Raw genomic sequence first — 25,238 nt, 5'->3', positions numbered from 1 at the left:
AGCCCCCCCACACACAGAGCCCCCCCACACACAGAGCCCCCCCACACACAGAGCCCCCCACACACAGAGCCCCCCCACACACAGAGCCCCCCACACACAGAGCCCCCCCCACACACAGAGCCCCCCACACACAGAGCCCCCCACACACAGCCCCACACACAGAGCCCCACACACAGAGCCCCACACACAGAGCCCCACACACAGAGCCCCACACACAGAGCCCCACACACAGAGCCCCACACACAGAGCCCCACACACACAGCACCACACACACACCGAGCCCCCCACACAGAGCCCCCACACACACACAGAGCCCCCACACACACACAGAGTCCCCACACACACACACAGAGCCCCCACACACACACACAGAGCCCCCACACACACACACAGAGCCCCCACACACACACACAGAGCCCCCCACACACACACAGAGCTCCCCCCACACACACAGAGCTCCCCCACACACACACAGAGCCCCCCCACACACACACAGAGCCCCCCCACACACACAGAGCCCCCCACACACACACAGAGCCCCCCACACACACACAGAGCCCCCCACACACACACAGAGCCCCCACACACACACAGAGCCCCCCACACACACACAGAGCCCCACACACACAGAGCCCCACACACACACACAGAGCCCCACACACACACACAGAGCCCCACACACACACACAGAGCCCCACACACACAGAGCCCCACACACACACACAGAGCCCCACACACACACACAGAGCCCCACACACACACACAGAGCCCCACACACACACAGAGCCCCACACACACACACAGAGCCCCCCACACACACAGAGCCCCACACACACACAGAGCCCCACACACACACAGAGCCCCACACACAGAGCCCCACACACACACAGAGCCCCACACACACACAGAGCCCCCCACACACACAGAGCCCCCCACACACACAGAGCCCCCCACACACACAGAGCCCCCCACACACACAGAGCCCCCCACACACACAGAGCCCCCCACACACACAGAGCCCCCCACACACACAGAGCCCCACACACACACAGAGCCACACACAGAGCCCCACACACAGAGCCCCCCCACACACACACACACAGAGCCCCCCCACACACACAGCCCAACACACACACACAGCCCCACACACACACAGCCCCACACACACACAGCCCCACACACACACACAGCCCCACACACACACACAGCCCCACACACACACACAGCCCCACACACACACACAGCCCCACACACACACACAGCCCCACACACACACACAGCCCCACACACACACACAGCCACACACACACACACAGCCACACACACACACAGCCCCACACACACACACACAGCCCCACACACACACACAGCCCCACACACACACACAGCCCCACACACACACACAGCCCCCCACACACACACACAGAGCCCCCCACAAACAGAGCCCCACACACACACACAGAGCCCCACACTCACTCACAGAGCCCCACACTCACTCACAGAGCCCCACACTCACTCACAGAGCCCCACACTCACTCACAGAGCCCCACACCCACTCACAGAGCCCCACACCCACTCACAGAGCCCCACACCCACTCACAGAGCCCCACACCCACTCACAGAGCCCCACACTCACTCACAGAGCCCCACACTCACTCACAGAGCCCCACACTCACTCACAGAGCCCCACACTCACTCACAGAGCCCCACACTCACTCACAGAGCCCCACACTCACTCACAGAGCCCCACACTCACTCACAGAGCCCCACACACACAGCCCCACACACACACACACAGAGCCCCCCCCACACACACACAGAGCCCCCCACACACACACACAGAGCCCCACACACACACACACAGAGCCCCACACACACACAGAGCCCCCCACACACAGAGCCACACACACACACAGAGCCACACACACACAGAGCCACACACACAGAGCCCCACACACACACACACAGAGCACCACACACACACACAGAGCCCCCCCACACACACAGAGCCCCCCACACACACACAGAGCCCCATACACACAGAGCACCACACACACACACAGAGCACCACACACACACAGAGCCCCCCACACACACACAGCCCCACACACACAGAGCCCCCCACACACACACACAGAGCCCCCCCACACACACACACAGAGCCCCCCACACACACACAGAGCCCCACACACACAGAGCCCCCCACACAGAGCCCCCCACACACACACACAGAGCCCCCCCACACACACACACAGAGCTCCCCCCACACACACAGAGCTCCCCCCCACACACACACAGAGCCCCCCCACACACACAGAGCCCCCCACACACACACAGAGCCCCCCACACACAGAGCCCCCCCCACACACACAGAGCCCCCACACACACACAGAGCCCCCACACACACACACAGAGCCCCCACACACACACACAGAGCCCCCACACACACACACAGAGCCCCACACACACAGAGCCCCACACACACACACACAGAGCCCCACACACACACACACAGAGCCCCACACACACACACAGAGCCCCACACACACACACAGAGCCCCCCCACACACACAGAGCCCCCCCACACACACAGCCCCCCCACACACACAGAGCCCCCCCCACACACACACACAGAGCCCCCCACACACAGAGCCCCCCACACACAGAGCCCCCCCCACACACACACAGAGCCCCCCCACACACACACAGAGCCCCCCCACACACACACAGAGCCCCCCCACACACACAGCCCCCCACACACACAGAGCCCCCCACACACACACACACAGAGCCCCCCACACACAGAGCCCCCCACACACACAGAGCTCCCCCACACAGAGCCCCCCACACACACAGAGCCCCCCCACACACAGAGCCCCCCCACACACAGAGCCCCCCCACACAGAGCCCCCACACACACACAGAGCCCCCCCCACACACAGAGCCCCCCCACACACAGAGCCCTCCCACACACAGAGCCCCCCCACACACAGAGCCCCCCCACACACAGAGCCCCCCCACACACAGAGCCCCCCCACACACACAGAGCCCCCCACACACACAGAGCCCCCCACACACACAGAGCCCCCCACACACACAGAGCCCCACACACACACAGAGCCACACACACACAGAGCCCCACACACAGAGCCCCACACACAGAGCCCCACACACACACACACACAGAGCCACACACACACACACACAGAGCCCCCCACACACACAGAGCACCACACACACACAGAGCCCCCCCCACACACACACACAGAGCCCCCCACACACACAGAGCCCCCCACACACACACACACAGAGCCCCCCACACACACAGAGCCCCCCCCACACACACACAGAGCCCCCACACACACACACAGAGCTCCCCCCCCACACACACAGAGCCCCCCACACACACACAGAGCCCCCCACACACACACAGAGCCCCCCCCACACACACACAGAGCCCCCCACACACACAGAGCCCCCCCACACACACAGAGCCCACCCCACACACACAGAGCCCCCCCCACACACACAGAGCCCCACACACACACACAGAGCCCCACACACACACACAGAGCCCCACACACACACAGAGCCCCACACACACACACAGAGCCCCACACACACACACACAGAGCCCCCCACACACACACACAGAGCCCCACACACACACAGAGCCCCACACACACAGAGCCCCCCACACACACAGAGCCCCCCACACACACAGAGCCCCCCACACACACAGAGCCCCCCACACACACAGAGCCCCCCACACACACAGAGCCCCCCACACACACAGAGCCCCACACACACACAGAGCCCCACACACACACAGAGACCCACACACAGAGCCCCCCACACACACACACACACAGAGCCCCCCCACACACAGCCCAACACACACACACAGCCCCACACACACACAGCCCCACACACACACACAGCCCCACACACACACACAGCCCCACACACACACACAGCCCCACACACACACACAGCCCCACACACACACACAGCCCCACACACACACACAGCCCCACACACACACACAGCCCCACACACACACACAGCCCCACACACACACACACAGAGCCCCCCACACACAGAGCCCCCCACACACAGAGCCCCACACTCACTCACAGAGCCCCACACTCACTCACAGAGCCCCACACTCACTCACAGAGCCCCACACTCACTCACAGAGCCCCACACTCACTCACAGAGCCCCACACTCACTCACAGAGCCCCACACACACACACACACACACAGCCCCACACACACACACACAGAGCCCCCCACACACACACACAGAGCCCCCCACACACACACACAGAGCCCCACACACACACAGCCCCACACACAGAGCCCCCCACACACACACAGAGCCCCCCACACACACACAGAGCCCCCCACACACACACACAGCCCCACACACACACACACAGAGCCCCACACTCACTCACAGAGCCCCACACTCACTCACAGAGCCCCACACTCACTCACAGAGCCCCACACTCACTCACAGAGCCCCACACCCACTCACAGAGCCCCACACTCACTCACAGAGCCCCACACTCACTCACAGAGCCCCACACTCACTCACAGAGCCCCACACTCACTCACAGAGCCCCACACTCACTCACAGAGCCCCACACTCACTCACAGAGCCCCACACTCACTCACAGAGCCCCACACTCACTCACAGAGCCCCACACACACACACACACACAGCCCCACACACACACACACAGAGCCCCCCACACACACACACACAGAGCCCCCCACACACACACACAGAGCCCCACACACACACAGAGCCCCCCACACACAGAGCCCCCCACACACACAGAGCCCCACACACACACACACAGAGCACCACACACACACACAGAGCACCACACACACACACAGAGCCCCCCCACACACACAGAGCCCCCCCACACACACAGAGCCCCCCACACACACACAGAGCCCCATACACACACACAGAGCACCACACACACACACAGAGCCCCCCCCCACACACACAGAGCCCCCCCACACACACAGAGCCCCCCCCACACACACACACAGCCCCAAACGCACACAGAGCCCCACACACACAGATCCCCACACACACAGATCCCCACACACACAGAGCCCCACACACACAGAGCCCCACACACACAGAGCCCCACACACACAGAGCCCCCCACACACAGAGCCCCCCACACACAGAGCCCCCCACACACAGAGCCCCCCACACACAGAGCCCCCCACACACAGAGCCCCCCACACACAGAGCCCCCCACACACAGAGCCCCCCACACACAGAGCCCCACACACACAGAGCCCCACACACACAGAGCCCCACACACACACAGAGCCCCACACACACACAGAGCCCCACACACACACAGAGCCCCACACACACACAGAGCCCCACACACACAGAGCCCCACACACACAGAGCCCCACACACACACAGCCCCACACAAACAGAGCTCCACACACAGAGCCCCCCACACTGAGTCCCCCACACAGACACACAGAGCCCCCCCACACACACACACACACACACACAGAGTCCCCCCACACACAGAGCCCCCCACACACACAGAGCCCCCCACACACACAGAGCCCCCCCACACACAGAGCCCCCCCACACACAGAGCCCCCCACACACAGAGCCCCCCACACAGAGCCCCCCACACAGAGCCCCCCCACACAGAGCCCCCCCACACACACACACAGAGCCCCCCACACACAGAGCCCCACACACACACAGAGCCCCACACACACAGAGTCCCACACACAGAGAGACCCACACACACACAGAGCCCCCCACACACACAGAGCCCCCCCACACACACAGAGCCCCCCACACACACACAGAGCCCCCCCACACACAGAGCCCCCACACACACACAGAGCCCCCACACACACACAGAGCCCCCCACACAGTGCCCCCCCACACACAGAGCCCCCCACACACAGTGCCCCCACACACAGAGCCCCCCCACACAGAGCCCCCCACACACACACAGAGCCCCCCACACATACAGAGCCCCCCACACACAAACCACCCACACACACAGAGCCCCCCCACACACACAGCCCCCCCACACACACAGAGCCCCCCACACACAGAGCCCCCCACACACACAGAGCCCCCCACACACACAGAGCCCCCCCACACACACAGAGCCCCCCCCACACACACACAGAGCCACACACACACACAGAGCCAAACACAAACACACAGAGCCAAACACAAACACACAGAGCCAAATACACAGAGCCACACACAAACATACATACATACCCACACACACAGAGCCAATACAGTTGGTACAGTGCCATTTGTGAAGTGTGGAGGGTTACCATTGCCTGCTGGATGCCTGATGGCTTCAGACAACAAATACATGATTATTGTGGTTGACCATATTGCCAGGCATCCTAAGGCAGTGATCCCAAGGACACTACAGACCTGTTGTAGCGAAGGTTCTGATTGGTATCTTTTCATCAGTTGGCTTCTCTAAAGACACCATTTTGGACAATTGAGTCAACTTCAAATCCACATACTTGAAGGTGATATGGGACAAATGTGCAGTAACCCTGATTTATCTTGTTCACACCACAACCAGATGAAAAGAATGTTTGAGCACTTAATCCCTACACTCAAAGGATTGACAAGCACCATGGAACCACCGCTGAGGAGGAGCTGTTTTATCATCTTTCCATACTTGCTTTTTTCATTAAGAAGGAGGAGTTTAAGCACGGGACAGTGTTTAAATCTCCTGAAATTCTTTATGACTTCCTTCTCTCCTGACTCTTTCTTATAGTGAACAAATGATTTGAAGGGAGGCCAAGGTCTCTCGCTGATTATGTAGTAGACCACGTTCTGGGTTTCTTGCCAATGATAGCCCATCTTATGAACAAGTCGAACTCACCAGTGTATGGCAACAACACTTCTTAAAGTTGATTTGTTACTAAACGTTAATTCTCAAAGGGCACCGGACTGCCACGATGTGCTTATCTCTAAGGGGACAGACTGGAATACGCATAGGGCAAACCTCTCCTTTGAGATCAGTGACATCAAATATTTGATTAAAACAGGAGCCATATGAGAAGCAGTCGTGCTTTCCACATGAATCAGCTAAAGTTATTTATTTATTATTTGTTTATTTAAACTTATAATGTGCAACGGCTACCCGCAGTGGGTTTCCCGGCGCCAGGGATAGACAGAAGAAGAAAAAGAAAACACAACACAGTGCAATGAGCCAGCTAGTGCGAGGGCAGATCTACTAGAAGAGCAGGGTCTTAAGTTTTTTCCGAAAGCAAAATAGATCAGTCTCTGATTTCAGGGCGATAGGTAGTGCGTTCCAGGATTTGGGGCCTAGATGGGAGAAGACCGACCCCCCATCTTTACAAGTTTAAATCTTGGAACAACAAAATCGCCATTTGCAGAAGATCTCAATGTGCGACTCGGTTTGTAGGTTTGGACAAGACTCTGTAAATATTTTGGGGCCGAGCCCTGCTTAATTTTAAAAAGATGAAACAGAAAGGCGCGGTGCACAACACACGTAAAAATACAATTTTAACCTTCTTTGTTTGGTTTTAAAGTCGTTTCTAAAGCAGTTTTTGGGTGCTCCAATAGGTGGTGTAACCGGCCATTTACACCGAATTAGTTAACTTCATGTTAACCCATGATAGTCAGTCTACAATAAATCACAATATAAACATCATGCTCTTCAAATCATAATGGCAGGCTTGACCCGGTGTGTGCAATCATTAAAACAACAGAGTGTAAAAAAGTGCTTCAGTGGGTGGACCCGTAATCACGGAAAAGTGCACGAAAATTCAAAAGAAACGGGTAGAAAATGCTTACATGTCCAATCCGGACAATTGTTCACTCGAATCTAGGGACAAAAACGTGCATAACATTAGATTCCTGGGCGCGCCGAGCTAGGGAAGCTCAGTACGGGAAACACAGCGAGGAGGACTCTCGACTTACTTGAAATTATCTGGCCATTGCCGATTCAGTGAAGCTGGTGGTGCAGCGACTCGCGTTGCTTGGTCGGGGACAAGTTTTTAACGCCGTGTAAACAGACTATTAAAAAAACGAGGGAAGCGGAAGTGACGGAGACGGCACAGCCGTAAAAATAAACGATGGGATCGAAAAATGTGATCGGCTACTGTGTCGGCCATGTTGGGTGTGTAAAGATATTGAAACCTTGTGAAGAGCATATATCAATGTGTGTAAAAACCAAACTAAACATGCTATGCCACAAAAGGTCCATAGTGTCAAAAAAGCCACGAATTTTAATCATGAATTTTAGTCACGAATTTTAGTCATAAAAAACAACTTAGTTCAATGCGGTCATTGAGACCAAAAGGTTTCTGTGACTGCAAACGGTAGATCCATGCCAATTCACGTTGCAGGAGGGTTCTGTTATTGTCCCTTCCCTCCTTCTTTTCAATGATCTCCAGGACCATAAATTTGAGTTGCGCCACATTATGTTGATGTTCAGCGAAGTGTGTCGCTATGCTAGATTTTACGTTTTTTGTCCGTATATTTGATTTATGTTCGTTAAGACGAACCTTGATTTTCCTTTCTGTCTTTCCGATGTAGATCTTCTCGCAAGGACATTTTATAAGGTAGATCAAATTACTCGAATCACAGGTGGCGTTGACGTTTACTCTGATGTTATTGCCCTTCATTGGGTGGCTTATTGCATTGCCTTTCATCACATTGTTGCAGCTGTTGCAGTTCAAGCATGCTTGGGTGCCTTTGTATGAGACCTGTTGCGATTCGAATTAACAATTGTCCGGATTGGACATGTAAGCATTTTCTACCCGTTTCTTTTGAATTTTCGTGCACTTTTCCGTGATTACGGGTCCACCCACTGAAGCACTTTTTTTACACTCTGTTGTTTTAATGATTGCACACACCGGGTCAAGCATGCCATTATGATTTGAAGAGCATGATGTTTATATTGTGATTTATTGTAGACTGACTATCATGGGTTATGATTATAAGTGTGTATTCGTGTTTAATCATTTCAGAGCTCCTGGAAAAAGGGCACATTTGCCCGAAATGCATCGGAGCAATTGAGCGATACAATTAAAAATGGTGTGATAATGTAATTTGGAAATGCGAAATCAAGAGTGGAACTAACATTAAAAGCAACCAAGAAACTAATGATAAATCAAAGAGGAGTCTGTCATTTTTGAACGAACCTGAAGAGAGTGCCCACAAATAGGGATGCGTCCATATGACAATGTTCGCAAATGAAGTTAACTAATTTTAAAAAGATAACACAGGGCTTTGAATTTGATGCGGCTCGGGACCCTAAGCCAATGTAGGTCACGAAGAGCCTGCGAAGCCGAAGATCTCCTCGGTACGTTACAAAGAAGTCGGGCCGACGAATTTTGCACCACCTGAAGTTTGTTGATGGTTAAAGTGTCGGCACCAAGATAGAGGACATTTCCATAGTCTAGGCGGGAAATTACTAGCGCCTGGACTACGGTTCACTGGGTGGCACAGGGCAGCATCCATAGGATTTTCTGAAGCCATCTCAAGGTGGCAAAACAGACGGAGGCCACCTTAGTGGCCTGCTGCCTCAGAGAGCTTGTCATCTATAAGAAATCCGAGGTTGCGAACCACAGAGACCGGCTGGGGAAGGGGTCCCATGTCACTAGGCCAGTGCTGAGGGCCCCAGAGATCTTTGTTCATCCCCAAGATGACGATCTCGGTCTTGTCACCGTTTAACTTGAGGAAGTGCCTCTGCATCCACTCAGCGACACGCGACAGTCCGACCTCCAGGACCGATATACTGTTGCACTAACTGCTGGAAAGGGAGAAAACAATCTGAGTATCATCGGCGTATGAAAATATTGTCATCCCAGCGTCCTCCGCGATGGTAGCCAGGGGTCTAACATAGATGTTAAATAGTAGGGGGCTGAGTATAGACCCCTGGAGAACTCCATACGCCGATGAACAGGTGACAGATACAGCTTTCGTTGAAAAAACCTGGAAAGTGCGCTCACTTAAAAAGGAGGCAATCCAGGCTAGCGCAGGACCATCTACTCCCAGGGACCGGAGAGAGTTCAAGAGGATGGGATGGGACACGGTATCGAATGCAGCGCTCAAATCCAGGAGGATGAGTGCAGATGTCTCCCCGCGGTCGATACCGTGCCGCAAACTCTCCGTCACCCCAAGGAGTGGTGCGCTCGAAAGCCGGACTGCGAAGGATGTAAAAATCCAGAGCTTTCCACAAGATGATTTAACTGAGTGTTAACATGCCTTTCCAACACTTTTGAGAAAACAGGCAACAAGGATATGGGTCTAAAGTTGGCAAGATTGGACACGTCCGCTCCTGCCTTCTTTAGGAGAGGGACAACCATCGCATGCTTCCATTCCTGTAACACATGAGACTCAGTTAAAGATGCATTAAGAAGTCTCATAAGAACCCGCCGGGGTTCAAGGTCCAGTAACGTTAGGACTTTCGCAGGTACTGGATCACGAGGTGATCCAGATCTAACACTGTTCAAACAGGAAAGGAACGAGGTATCATCAAACAGTTGCCAGTTTGTGACTTTCGCCATTGAAAGCGGTCGTTCAGTCGCCGCAGTCTGTCCTAATTGAGGTTCAATTACTGTCAAGGGAGTGCTCATAGAATCGTATATGCGTTCAACCTTGGCAATTAAGAACTCAGCAATAGAGTTGCATTGGGCTTCCTCCAAAGCTGGAGGGATCGGTACAATATCCGCTCCTGTTAACTTCTTGACAACAGAGAAAAGAGTGCGCGGACAGTTCTGTGCTTGCGTCACTGTACTCAGTGTATGCAGCTCTCGCAATTTTACATTGTGAGTGATACCCCTTCAAAGCTTCTTTATAAGCAGCATATAGCTGTTATAGCTCCACAAAGTTGATGATATAACAATCCCTCTAAAAACAAAATAAGGAGAAGGGCAAATGTATGCCTGTCCCTTACCTTTTTCAAGAGAGACCGTGCCGAGCCCTTGGCGGTGCCCGCCTGCGGGGGTGTAGGAGGAGCGGGAGGACGCGTCCGAGCGGGTGGAGAGGCGGTAGCTGGCCGGCTAGCCGCCCTCGTACTCCGGGTAGCCGGGGGTGCTGGTGTCGCCGGTCACGGTGGAGCAGTTGTCGTCCCACTCGTCGTCGCTGCCCTGGCTGGTTTTGTAGTGGGCTCCGTGCTTGGGCCCGGGCGGGTAGGACTGCGAGAGCTGCTGCTGCATCAGCAGAGTCCTGCGGGGCCCAGAACGAGGACTGCACCGGCTCCGGGGAGAAGCCGCCCGCCGGCAGGTTGGCATAGCGGGCCCTGTAGTGCGGCTCCGAGGGGGAGGGGGCCGGGCGAGCTCAGCCGCCCGCAACACCTCCACGTAGGAGGCCGGGAAGAGGCTGCGGTCGCTGCAGCTGTTGACCCCCTCCAGCCAGCCCTCGATGTCCTGCGCGCTGCAAAGGTTGGCCTTCCTTGCTAGTATAATGTGCAAACTGTCCGGCAGTTTCAGTGTTAGGGAACTTGTTTCCGCAAGTGGCTCCAATTATAGGGTAGGGGTCAGATTTAGATAAAATAAAGTCTAAAAAAACCAAAAGCGTGCCTTTCATTGCTATCCATGTAGACTCCAAACGGACTGTCATGAAAAAACACATTAGGTAAAAACATGAACAGTGTTTTAAAGTACCAATGCTTAGTACTGCAGGGTGAAACCCGGATTCAGAAGGTAAAGTAGTAAAATTATACCAATCACGGCCAAAAAGCACCGGGCAAGTATCTTTCAGATGTGAACTTGTAATCCTGAAGAAATCCTTCTAAACATTCCGCATATGCAACCGATTTTAGACATGAAGGGGTGCGGCTGCTAGGGGCAGCTGGTGTGAGCAATGACCCGCTCTCAACACCATCTCCAAACACACGCGGGCCCCAGATTAGAACCCTGGGAGGGGGATACGCATGGGCGTCAGTTTTAAGCAGGTCCCACTCCTTCCAGCAGCAGAGGTTAAAACTACTATCGGGTGGTAGTAGGGTGTCACTGCGGGATCCAGAGGCGAACGCTGCTGCGCTTACATTCATCGCTGACCGTCTTGATAAGCCCCATGTCTGCTCTTTGGCACACGTGTAGCAGGCTAATGCAATCAAGAATGCATCTCTGACAGGGCATGTGTGCATTACTCGAGTTAGAGCCCCGCCCCCAGCCTCGAGATGCGCTGGCACCAGGCAGCTTCGTGGGGGCTCTGAGCATACATCACACGCATACCGGATGCCGGCCCGGCACTCCCTGCTGCAAAGACCCGACCACAACGAGGATATCGAACACATCTTTAAAACGCGGTGCAGGCCAGCCACGAACAAAGCTTGCAAAAGGGGAGGAAGGCCTTCTACTTTTATGGCTCTGTTCTTATTTGGCAGAATAATAAAAAGCAACTACAAGAAATCAAGGTCCAACGTAAAGAAAATACACGCACAGCGGTTACAGGCACCCCCCTACTCCTATCTGTACCATTAATACAACAAAAAAATCCACGAAGCTTTCTCATCCCACCACCCCCTCCAAAAAAAAAAAAGCACATACTGAATCAATTTATTTAAAAAAAAAAATGTTCAGAGGTCAAAATATGGGCGCGGTTGGAAAACAAAGCTGTCGGGGTGAGACGGCTGTAAAGTAAAACACATGCTTGCTGGATTTTCGACAACACCAACTGAGCAAGGGGGTGGCCTGGAGGGGAGAGGTTTAGTCGGCCAGAAATCTACACCACGCAGCTAGGTAAAGCGGCTGGCACCACCCCTCCGCTGGATTTGGGAGTCACTCTACTTTCGGATTGGTTTTAAATTTAATCCTCAGGGACAATCACGAAGAAGAGCCACGGCATAGCTAGTAGCAATCATTGGGAATGTATCCGCCTTTTCTTCTAATGGAGCGATAGGATTGGCCAATACATGGACACTTCCGGCTTTCTTTTAGGACTGTAACTAAAAGGATATGCAGTGTTGACATAAAGAAGGCACTACATCGTGACCTGCTGGGTATTTCCATGGCAATGCGTGTCTTTGATGTGTCTTTCATCAAACGCACTAGTAACGGAGTAAACAAGCCCCGTCCTTTTCAGATTGGGGGCGTGTTTTGGTCCGATGACGTCAAGGAGAGAAAGGACATCAAAAAACACGCCCCTCAATCTGAAAAGGACGGGGCTTAAATGGACAGACTCCCCTCTTCTCCAATGGCTGGCCTCCGTTTAGGAAGCCAGCCAATGGAGAAGAGGGGCGGGTAGGGGCGGGTTCAAGCCCCACTACTGGAAAACATAAAATCTCGGCAGCGAGACTGCGCAAGCGCAGCCTTCGCTAGCCGAGATCTAAAAATGTAGGGAACACTGTGTGGGTGTGGTTTGGCTTTCAAGTGGCCTTTAACTCTTAACTTAAGTCAAACCGGAGTCCTGGTTCTAAGCCAATGTCGAAGCCAATGTTAAAGTCTGCAGTGAAAAAAGCAAACAAACAAGTGCTTATTTGTATTGACATGTACAATATTTTTACCTAACTCTTAAATGTTAGAGGGATAAACATGTGCACAGATAATAACTCATAAATGCTATAGCAAAAATACTAGCCACTGCCTAAATACATAATGAAAAAAAATGATTGCAACAGTAACTATGTGAAAGCATGCAAGTCAGAACCATGAGAGCTGTATTCTCATTCCACATGCAAAACAACCGTTGATGGACAGAATGCAGAACAATGTCATACATTCACCCCAGTACAGAGATCTGGGCCTAAATCCATCGTTTTTTTGCACTCCACACCACCCCAGTTCAGACATGGCCATATGCAAATCAGCCTTGACCCTGTGCCTCATGGGAACAGTCCAGCCCGAACTGCCAAGCCATGTCTTTACTGGACCGGAATCAAGCATCCTAGGACCGGTTTCTGGCTATCAGCCGTCTTCAGCCAGGATAGCTCGACTCCAGTGGTGTGGAGATCATGGGACTCACGTCAGAGCATACCCATCCCACTCGGGGTGACAAATGCAAAAACAGCAATTGATGGACAGAATGCAGAACAATGTCATACATTCACCCCAGTACAGAGATCTGGGCCTAAATCCATTGTTTTTTTGCAAAGGGGATGAACCCGAAACCGGTCCCAGGATTCTTATTTCCGGTCCAGGGAAGACAAGGCTTGGCAGTTCGAGCTGGACTGTTCCCATGAGGCACAGGGTCAGACTGATTTGCATATGGTCATGTCTGAACTGGGGTGGCAGAGTGGGCTAAAGAACGGTGATGGATTAAACCCAGATCTGTTGACTGGGTGTGAGTGTTTTGTTATTGGTTCAGATGCTCCGTCCATCACCACCCCCTTTTGTACCACTTTGTTTGCCATAAGTTGGCAGGGTATGCTCAGACGTGAGTCCCTTGCTCACTTTGCCACTGGATTCAAGCAAGCCGGGCTGAAGACGGCTGAAATGCCAGAAACCGGTCCTCGGAAGCTTGTTTCCGGTCCAGGGAAGGCATGGCTTGGCAGCTCGGGCTGGACTATTCCCATGAGGCACAGGGTCAGACTGATTTGCATATGGCCATGTCTGAACTGGGGTGGCAGAGAGGGCTAAAGAACGGTGATGGATTAAACCCAGATCTGTTGACTGGGTGTGAGTGTTTGATTGGTTGAGATGCTCCGTCCATCATCTCCCCCTTTTGTACCACTGTATTCTCATTCCACTGCATACCTTTTTATTTTTAAAAGTAAAAAAAAGATTCTAATCCAGTTTGATCTCAATTACATTGTGCTTTTTACACACAAATAACCTTTAACATAATAGTCCAATGAGCACGTTTTCTACAAACCTCAGCTTCAGCTTTCACTTCATATTTGGACCTTTGACCAGGTGTGGTACGTATCAAACTGAACAGTCCATCTTCATCAATTACTCTTGTTCCAAAACCCTCCGCCTGCAAGAAAGGAACAATGAAATACATGTCTAACGTTTTCAAAATATTTAAGTAATGTCCAAGAAGGAAATTTGAAAGTGCACATGACTGAAAATGCAAGCAAAACTGGGTTAACAAATGATGACAACATGAAAACTGTGTGTAATATTTTCAGATAGAGTTAGGGTTATCTACTCTCTGGACTTGACTAAGACAAGATGAAGGTTTTTTATCCTAATTTATATAGCATAACTAGACTAATAAAAGTAGGAGGACACTTTACATTTAACAGTAATCGAAACAGAACGTTAAGTGTGTGTATTGTGTGACTGAGTGTGAGAGACTGACTGTATGTGAATGGGTAAATGTGAGGGTGGCCGAGTGCGTATGCTTAAATATTTGTGGGTGCTTGCACGTAAGTGTGTGAAGTTGAATGTGTTAATTGGAGCATAGGTGTATGAATGAGTATTAGAGTAACAGAGTGGGTCAATGTGTGATGGTAAGTGTGTGTGAATATCTTACTTAGTGTGGCTGAGTTTATGTACGAGTTTGAATGGGTAAGAAAACAAGTTACTTACCTGTAACTTCAGTTATCCAGTATTGGTATCTTTCAAAGATTCACATGCCAGAATCATTCCCCGTCGCCGAGGCGGGAGTCCCACGGTATATAAACAAGCATTTACAATGCAACGGTCTCGCCTTTGCCAAAGTTAGAGCTATTGGCATAGTAAATGACAACATTTTTATTTATGTGTTGGTTTTGAAAACAGATAAATAAATGGCATTGTCATTTACAATGTCAATAGCTTAATCTCTCACAAATGCGAGACCTATTGCATTTGCACACACACCCACACACACAGAGCCACACACAGAGCCACACACACAATACCAAACACACACACAGAGCCCCCGCACACACACAGAGCCCCCCCACACACACAGAACCCCCCCACACACAGAGCCCCCCACACACACACAACCCCCCCACACAGAGCCCCCCCACACACACAGAGCCCCACACACACAGAGCCCCCCACACACAGAGCCCCCCCACACACAGAGCCCCCCCCACACACACAGACCCACACACACAGAGCCCCCCACACACACACAGAGCCCCACACACACAGAGCCCCCCCACACAGAGCCCCCCCCCCACACACACACAGCCCCCCCCACACACACACAGCCCCCACCCAGCCACACACACACACACAGAGCCACCCCACACAGGGAACAGGGGCCAGAAAAAACGATCAAACACATACAGAGCCCCCCCCCACCCCCCACACACACAGGGAACAAAGTTCTTGGTAAATTTGGAGACCAGGTGGAATCTATGGTTTTAAGGGTAGCTGGTGAATGGGTATAAAGGTTGTAGCTTATAGTCATCAGAGGGGGTTAAATTATGTTTCCATGTTTTTATGTTATATTTGGTGCGTGGGCAAAAACAAAACTGCAGGAAACCCAAACAAAATAGCTCGATCGTCCAAGTCTATTCATGTCACGTGTTCAAATCCCGGCAGATTGACTCCCCTTGTCTCTCTTTTTAGCTTGATAAAATGAGTATCAATCAGTTAAATACCAATTCGACCTATTATTTAAGTAGCAAAATATTCTGTGATTTTCCCATGAGCAAATAGAGACAAGCACAGCCAGGGGGCAGGGAAGCAAGCACGGCCAGGGGGCAGGGAAGCAAGCACAGCCAGGGGGCAGGGAAGCAAGCACAGCCAGGGGGCAGGGAAGCAAGCACAGCCAGGGGGCAGGGGAACCAGGGGGCGGGGGAGCAAGACAGCCAGGGGGCGGGGAAGCAAGCACAGCCATGTTTCCGGTGCTTGGCTATTCTGAACAAACCATTGGTATCGGGCCTGCCACTCAAACGAAAACAACTTCCAGAATACCTTAAATAGCTAAATGAAACCTCAGAAGTAGAAACATTATGTCCGGACTACACGAGAGAGGCTGCAATTGTAACTGCGAGGGACAAATACCACTGAACTGGGAAGAAGACGGCATACAACTATAGTGGAGGAATAACAACTGAGGTCCCCAGTTCTGGCCCATCGAGTTGGGCCCCCCACCCGCCCCTGTCAGCTCGGTGAAGAGTCTAGGAGTGATCATTGACGCCGAGCTCTCTCTTAAGGCTCAAGTAGGGGCGGTGATTTCCGCATGCATGTTCCAGCTTCGTGAAATTCGTAAAATAGTCCATCTACTGCCGCATGCGGCACTGGTCCAGGTTGTCATCTCCCTGGTACTATCCCGCCTCGACTTTTCGAACTCTTTATACCATGGACTCCCACAATCATTGCTCCGCCGTCTTCAAACCGTGCAGAACCAGGCGGCCAGACTTATCCACAAAACGCCAAAGTGGCAGTCTGCGAAACCCCTGCTGCGCAAATTGCATTGGCTGCCAGTTGACCAAAGGGCGGCTTTCAAGATTGGTTGCCTGACTTTTAAGTCTTTTCACTGTACCAGCCCTGTTTTCCTCAAAACACTGATTAAGCAGCACCGACCAGTGCGGAATCTCCGGTCGGCTCACCTCCACCTGCTGGTCGCCCCCAAAATCAAAACAAACAAGTTTGGTGGCCGCAGATTTGTCCACCTGGCCCCCAAACTTTGGAATCTCTTCCCCTGTCCATTAAGTCTAGCTGCTCTCTACTTAATTTTAGGAAGCTCCTTAAAACCCGTCTCTTCACTCAGACCGGTTAGCCTGCCTCTTCACACTCCATGCACTCTGTACCCTAGTGCCAGGAAACGTATGGTGTCAGTGCGCTCTATAAATGTCACTTAAGATAAGATAAGATAAGGAGAGCTGCGTCAGAGAGAGGGGCGGGAGGGAGGCGAGAGCGCGACGAAGGAGGGCAGAGGGAAGGGGGGAGGCGAGAGGAGCCAAGCAGCTCCTGAAAGCAGAAGGGAAGGCTTGTCCAGAGGGCTGAAGCTCTCATGTCCCGCGGGGCTTCGGCGGCTGGTGACTGCGGCAGGCTCCTGCCTCCTTTTCATCACTGTCCCGGTCAAAACACACAGAAAAACACAAAAGACAGGGAGCTCAAGTCAATCCAACGAGACCGTTGCCGGAAGCATTCCATGCACGAAAAACAGAGACGGCAGCAACGAGACACGCAAGGACGGAAAACAAACACGGAGACGGCATGAGACGGGGTAGACGTACAAAGTGAAAAGAAAATTATAACAAAATGCTGCTTACCTGATCGCAAATAGAAAGTACTTCCTGGCAACTTAAATCTCGCAGCCCACTCCTGCAAAAGACACTTTCAAAAAGACCGAAACATGCCGAAAAAAAAAAAAAATACCGCCCACCGCTGCATGACGTACGAAAAAGGGGCGGAGCTGGAAAAAAACACCGGAACGCCCACGAATCTGCTCCAACGTTTACTGGCACATCTCTCTTCCAATGGCTAGCCTCCATTTATGGAGCTAGCCAATGGAAGAGAGAGGCGGGTTAAAGCCCCGTACTGAAGATCAAAAGATTTCGCCTGCGCGACACTGCTGCGCAGTGAACGCCAGGCGAAACCTAAAAAGCAGTGCCAAAAGTAAATTACAGTAGTAGGCCCTATGAGAAAGGCCTGAGGCCTAGATTGTAGTAGCCTATCCACCTCATTATGCTAAAAAGCCCAAAGTCTTTGTTCCAACCAATCAGCTCACAGCACCCTCTAGAACCCTCTCTGCAGAGCCAGTTCTCCTCAGATTTTCGTTAGCACAGTGGGAATGAGTATCCCAAAAATTAGACAACTGACTCTCCGGGGAGGAGGGTGGGTGCATGTGAATCTATGAAAGATACCAATACTGGATAACTGAAGTTACAGGTAAGTAACTTGTTTTCTTATCCAGTATTGGGGTATCTTTCATAGATTCACATGCCTGAATCAGAATAGCAAGCAGTGTGCCAGACAAAAGTCGGTTGCGGATGGTGGGAGACTTATTGTGATACACTCCCTTAAATACATGTTTAACAAACAACAATTGCGAAGTAAATACATTACTAATGAAAAACATGACTAAATGCCAAAGAGCAGTCATATATTATTAAACAGGAAAAGTAATATCACTACAAAAGAAGCAAGTAATCTGCAATACATGTACATCTTGAACCTTTACAGAAATATTGAAAGGCATAGACTCATGATAAGATGAATAAAACATTGGTTACCTGAATTTGTTCTTATGGAAACAGGGGACGTAAAACTGCTTGACCAACTACTGCATCACGTTGATTTGCTGATTGCAGGCAGTAATGTCTTGTAAACGTGTGGACATTCTTCCATGTTGCAGCACGGCAGATATTCTCTAGCGTCACTCCTGAAAACAATGCTGTGACGCTGCTACAGCCCTTGTAGAGTGTAACCTGACAGTTCTTTGTAATGGCCGGTTGGATTTGATGTGGCAAAAATGGATCGCAGTGGCTATCCACCTGGAAATTGTGGCTTTAGTGACCGCTTTCCCCAGTGTAGCTTGGCCATAAGCCACGAACAACTGATCTAATTTCCTGAAGCTTTTTGTTATCTATACTACTATTATAAAGAGAGAACTTTGAACCTTTGAGGCGGGTAAACTCGGGAACCACTGCGCCAATCCAAACACCCGATACATCGTTGTAATTGTCAGGGTCTGCAGATGGACATAGGCTATATAAAAAAAATATTTATACGTTCTTTAAAATATTTACCTTAAAAAAAAAAGTAGTCCCTTGGAAGTAGCGCCGGCCGCGACGTTTCGTGCCGACATCAGGAGCGCGGAGCCACCTACGGTACGCAATTCATCATTTGCGCTCCCTGACAACACTTCCTGAAATGGCAGCGAATCGTGCTGCCCGGACTGACCTGCACAACGTGGTTGCTGGATGCTGAGGCCGGGTGTCCGAGGCTGTGCAGCTCTGCGGATCGTGCCCATTGACGACACGCTTGACTCCAGGGTGCTGAGCTGCTACCGCCCCTCTTCTGCGGGCCTGCAGGAAGATCGCGACCTGCTGGGAGGACTGCCGCAGCCCTGCCTGCAGGAAGATCGCGACCTGCTGGGAGGACTGCCGCGGCCCTGCTTGCTGCTGGGCGAAGTGGCGGCCTGTGCGGGCGGGGCGCCTGGAGCGGGCCCGGACAATCCCTTAGAGCGCGGACGGGGGTGAGTCCCGCCGTAATCCTGGAGTGACTGGCGCTGCTTCATGCGCCGGGGAGCGGGAGGACCCCGCTCACCGCCCGGCACCCTGCCTGTGAGGCCCGGACCTTTCCACCGAGGATCCCTGACACTGTCGGCAGAATTGGAGATCAGAGCTGCGGCGGCGCAAGACATGCTGCGCGGCTGCCCGGACACACTGGAGGCTCCCCGAACATCCCTAATCGGCTACGGCTGCACCATTAGAGGCCCGTGCCCCATCACACCCGGCTGCGATTCTGCTGGTTTGGCGGTAAGTCTGCCCGGCTCGCTGGGGGGCCCTCGGCGATATAAGAACTGCGGTGCCTGTGTGAAGCCGGATTGCTCCCGGACAACGCCGGGAAGGGCTGCTAGTTTGAAGATAAAAGTTCATGCATCGTTTAATGTCCAAAGAATGCAGTGTTCTTTCCGCCGGAGTTGTCGGATTTGGGAAAAAAATTGCAATTTCACTGGTTCGTTTAGATGGAACTGAGAAGGCACTTAGGGTATGAAAGTTGGATTTGTTCGAAGAGTGACATACTCTTGAGAGAAATGTAAGAAAGGTTCCTTTACAGTGAAAGCCTGAATTTCTCCCACTCTTCTGGCAGAAGTTAGGGCTAAAAGTAAAGCGACCTTCCATGTCAGGTAATTGAGGTCGGCTTTGTGAATTGGCTCGAACGGGTGCTTCATCGGTTGTGAAAGGACCGTGTTGAGTTCCCATTCCGGTTGTGAAGGTTTAACGGAGGATAAGTCCGAAAAAGACCTCTCATGAACTGTTTTATCAGCGATGAAGAACATAGTGAGGGACTGTCAGCCATCTTCCTGAACCTGGATAGAGCCGCTAGATGGACCTTTACCGAAGAGAAAGAAAGACCAGAACGAGACAAATGTAATAAATAAGGAAGATTTTTTTCTGCTGGAGCTTCAAATTCAATAGGGTGTAAAGCATTTGAAGTACACCAGGAGCAGAATTGCCTCCATTTGAGACGATAAGTCTTAAATGTGCTCTGGGCTCGGGCTTTCTTTAAGATGTCCCGGCAATCCTGAGGAATTTGGAGATTTTGAAATTCTAGGAAGTTAGGAGCCATGCGTGCAATTTCAGAGATTGAGGGTCTGTGTGAAGTACCTGACCCCCGTTGCGTGACAGTAGTGTTGGAGCCAGGAGAAGTTTGATTGGAGGTTCTAGCGATAGCAACATGAGCTCCTGAAACCAATACTGACGAGGCCATCTGGGAGCAATTAGGAGGTGACGGCAGCTCTCCGGTTTCATTTTGCGCACCACTCGTGGAATCAACGGGATCGAAGGAAAAGCGTAGGCATAAATCCCTGACCATCGCATGGACTGAGCATTCCCTCTTGATCCCTGTTGAGGGTATCTGCTGGCGTAATACCGACATTTCTTGTTTTGTTGGGTCGCAAACAAGTCCAACGTTGGCTGGCCCCAAGTCTGAAACACCTTGATCAATTAAGTGTTGTCTACCTCCCATTCGTGGCAATCCGACAAGGATCTGCTGAGCTTGTCTGATAGGGTATTGTGGAGGCCTTGGACATGTTTTATTTTATTTATTTATGGATTTGTAACGCGCCGGAATCACACCCGAAGGTGTATCTCCGCGCAGTGCTGTAAGGGGATACAGGTCCAGGCTGGCGCTAATACTGAAACAGAGTTGTCTTAAGACTCTTCCTGAAGGCTAAGTGGCTAGAGCACTGTCTAAGGGGAAGGGGGAGGTTGTTCCACAGACGTGGACCCATAACAGAAAGAGCGCGTCCTCCCTGTCTGGTCTTGTTATGTCGGGGAATCTGCAGTAACAGCTAATTACTAGAGCGCAAGTTACGAGAGGGGCGATGATGGACAAATTTTTCGGCCAGATAGGGCGGCCCTAGGTTATGGAGACTTTTGTGCACCAAGCAGCAGGTCTTAAATTCCACCCGTTTCCGGATAGGGAGCCAGTGGAGCAGTTTAAGAAGGGGCCGGGATGGTGTTCTGGGGGGGGCATTTGTCACCAGGCGTGCCGCGGTATTCTGTACCACTTGGAGTTTGTTTAGCACGCCTTCATTGGCTGCTAAAAGCAGACCATTGCAGTAGTCCAGGCGACTCAATACGAGGGCCTGAACCAGGGTCTTCCTTGTGCTGTCAGGGAGAAGAGGAAACACTTTCCGAAGGAGGCTGATGACATAGAAACAAGACCCCACCGTGGTGTTGGCATGATGTACAAGAGTGAGGTCGTGGTCAAGACGGACCCCAAGATTTTTCACCACCTGTTTAGGGGAGGGGGCCTCTCCCAGACTAGTAGGCCACCAGTCAGGGGTCCACAAGATTTTTGCTTCCCCGAACAGCATGACTTCTGACTTTCCCACATTGCACTGGAGAAAGTTCCTGGCCATCCAGCTGGCGACCGCAGTCATGCCATTCGAGAAAGCTTGCCTTACCTCGGGAGTAAAGGTTTTAAAAGTAAACAGCAGCTGAGTATCATCAGCGTATGAAATGGGTAAAAACCCGAAAGACCTCATGATATCAGCCAAGGAGGAGACAAACGTTAAACAACGTAGGGCTGAGACAGGAGCCCTGCGGGACTCCTCTGGTAATTTTGGTAGAGATGGAGCTAAAGGTGCCCATATTAACCTGCTGGGTACGCTCTGCAAGAAAACTGGTGAACCACGCATGGGCAGATCTTTCTAAGCCAATCTCCTTTAATCTTCGTAGAAGAATGGTATGAGATATGGTGTCGAATGCTGCGGACAAGTCCAGCAGCACCAACACCACAGATAGACCCCTGTCCAGAGACATACGTATAGTATCCGTGACAGAAAGAAGAGCCGTCTCGGTACTATACCTAGGTCTGAACCCTGATTGAGAGTGGTCCAGACAGCCGGTCTGGTCTGCTCAATGAAGCTGGAGAGGTGGAGATTGACGTGTTTCTCCATCAATTTGCCGACAAACGGCAAAAGGGAGATAGGCCTCAAGTTGGTCATATCCGACCAAGGGATGGAGGTGTTTTTCCTTATGGGCTTGACCAAGGCCTTTTTCCACTCCAGTGGGACTAATCCTTCAGAGAGCGAGCAATTAATCACCGTCTGAATAGTGGGACTAAGAACATTCCCTATAAGATGCATCACTCGGGCAGGGACAAGGTCCGCCGGGCTGCCCGATTTAATAGTCCCAATCAGTGAGTTGACATCATCCAAACTAATCTCGGGGATAGAGGACAGTACAGATGGGCCAAGTCCAACTGTTCCAAGCTGAAGGCTAGGAGAGGAATCCCTAATATCGACCAAAGTGGTGGATTGGGCGATATTTTGGTAGATAGAGTCGATCTTATTTGCAAAAAACCCAGCAGTATCATCACACAGTTGTTGGGACACCGTCTCTGGACTTTCACACGCGATAGGCTTAGTGAAGGTTCGGAGGACCTGGTACAGTATTTTAGGATCATTGCCTGCCTCAGATAATTGAGAGACAATATGGTTTTTGCGGGCAGCTCTGATATTTCTATGGTAGAATCTCAAGGCCGAGTGATAGCGAGATTTATCTACTACATTCTGAGAGCTTCTCCAGACCTTCTCCAACTTCATACATGCTTTCTTTTCTGCACGCAGTAAATCAGAGTACCATAGTTCCTGCCTGCGGTTAGACCGTTGGTTACAAAGTCTTAGAGGGGCAATGAGATTAACTGCAGTGTTCAGGGCAACATTATATTTAGAGAGGGCCATGTCAGGGGTATCTGAGGGGGAGAAGTCCGGGGAGATAAAAACATCTTTAAAGGTCTCTGCGGACACCTTGTGCCACTGCCTGGGAGGGGAGCAGGTTGAGGGCGATCCTCTTTAAGGATAGGGAGGGAGAAACTTATCACAGAAACTTATCACAAAATGGTCGGTCCACTCCACCTGTATAGGAGGATAACAGGTCAGAATGTGCGAATTAGACAGAATTAGGTCAAGAGTGTGACCAGCACGATGAGTAGGGCCCTGGTTACACTGTTTGAAGCCCAGAGTTGTTCCGCCTTGAGAGTTATGTTGTGAATTGTCAGCCATTCCCATAGCTCCTGAGCCTCCTTTTAGAGCGTAGCTGATCTTGTCCCTCCCTGCTTGCTTACATAAAACATGCTGGTGGTATTGTCCGTTTGGACCAGGACTGAAGACCCTGCGAGTCTGGGAAGGAACGCTTGTAGGGATAGAAATATGGCTCTCAACTCCAGACTGTTCATGTGACATTGTCTGTATTTCTGGGACCATTTGCCCTGCACTTGCAAGTCCTGGAGATGCCCTCCCCAGCCCTCCATGGACGCATCTGTCGTTAGTACGAAGTCCGGAGGAGTTTGTAAGATGTGAGTCCTTGTTTTAGATTGTGTAGTTGCGTCCACCAGAAGAGCATCTACGATGCGTGGGGTGACTTTGATAATGTCCTCGAAGAAACCTGTCGCTTGTTGCCACTGGAGATGCAGCTCCTCCTGTAGAGGCCGTATTTTGAGACGTGCCAGTGGAAAGAGATTTATGGCCGAAGAACACATTCCCAGAAGTGAAGCAAACAAGCGAACAAAGTGACTTTGTTTTTGACAGTTTTATGGCCAATGTCTGTAGACAGAGCTGCCTTTCTTGAGACAAGAATGCCTTGCATTGTTTCGTGTCCAGACAAGCCCCTAGGAAAAGTAGAACTCTTTTCGGAAGAGTTTGAGATTTGCTTTCGTTCACAGTGAGACCTAGGGATGCAAAGAGATTGCGACACTCTGTTATGTTGTTCTGTACTCTGCACTTTGATGGACCTTTGACTAGCCAGTCGTCCAAGTACGGGAAAACCTGGATCCCTGACGAGCGTAGTGCTGCCACTACTGGAGCCAGGCACTTCGTAAAAATCCTTGGAGCCGACTAGAGGCCAAATGGGAGTACATTGAACAGATAATGGGCGCAAGCCACAGTGAAACGGAGAGACTTTCGATGTTTTCGGTGAATTGGGATGTGAAAGTAAGAGTCTTCCATGTCCAAAGAAGCCATAAAGTCTCCCTCGTTTAGGCATTTCCGAAAGAGTGACCATGCGGAAACCATGCTTCTTGAGATATCTGTTGAGATTGCCAGGTCCAAAATCGGTCGCCATTCCCCTGATTTCTTTTTTATGAGGAAAAAACGGGAATAGAAGCATGTCCGCCTCTGATGAACTGGGACTTTTTCTATAGCGTT

At 51.7% G+C, this 25,238-nt stretch overlaps 1 protein-coding gene across 1 annotated transcript in view; it reads right to left on the bottom strand.

Annotated features, from left to right (window-relative positions):
• Positions 1-25,238, bottom strand: part of RFC1 (replication factor C subunit 1) — a 711,111-nt gene that overhangs the window by 267,737 nt on the left and 418,136 nt on the right. Inside the window, exon 12 of the mRNA XM_078678327.1 lies at positions 14,838-14,942. Coding sequence (XP_078534453.1) covers positions 14,838-14,942 — 105 coding nt within the window. The remainder of the gene's footprint in view (positions 1-14,837; positions 14,943-25,238) is intronic.

This window comes from Lissotriton helveticus, chromosome 2_2, assembly GCF_964261635.1.
Source record: "Lissotriton helveticus chromosome 2_2, aLisHel1.1, whole genome shotgun sequence".
NCBI lineage: Eukaryota > Metazoa > Chordata > Amphibia > Caudata > Salamandridae > Lissotriton > Lissotriton helveticus.
This window is presented reverse-complemented; position numbering and strand designations above follow the sequence as displayed.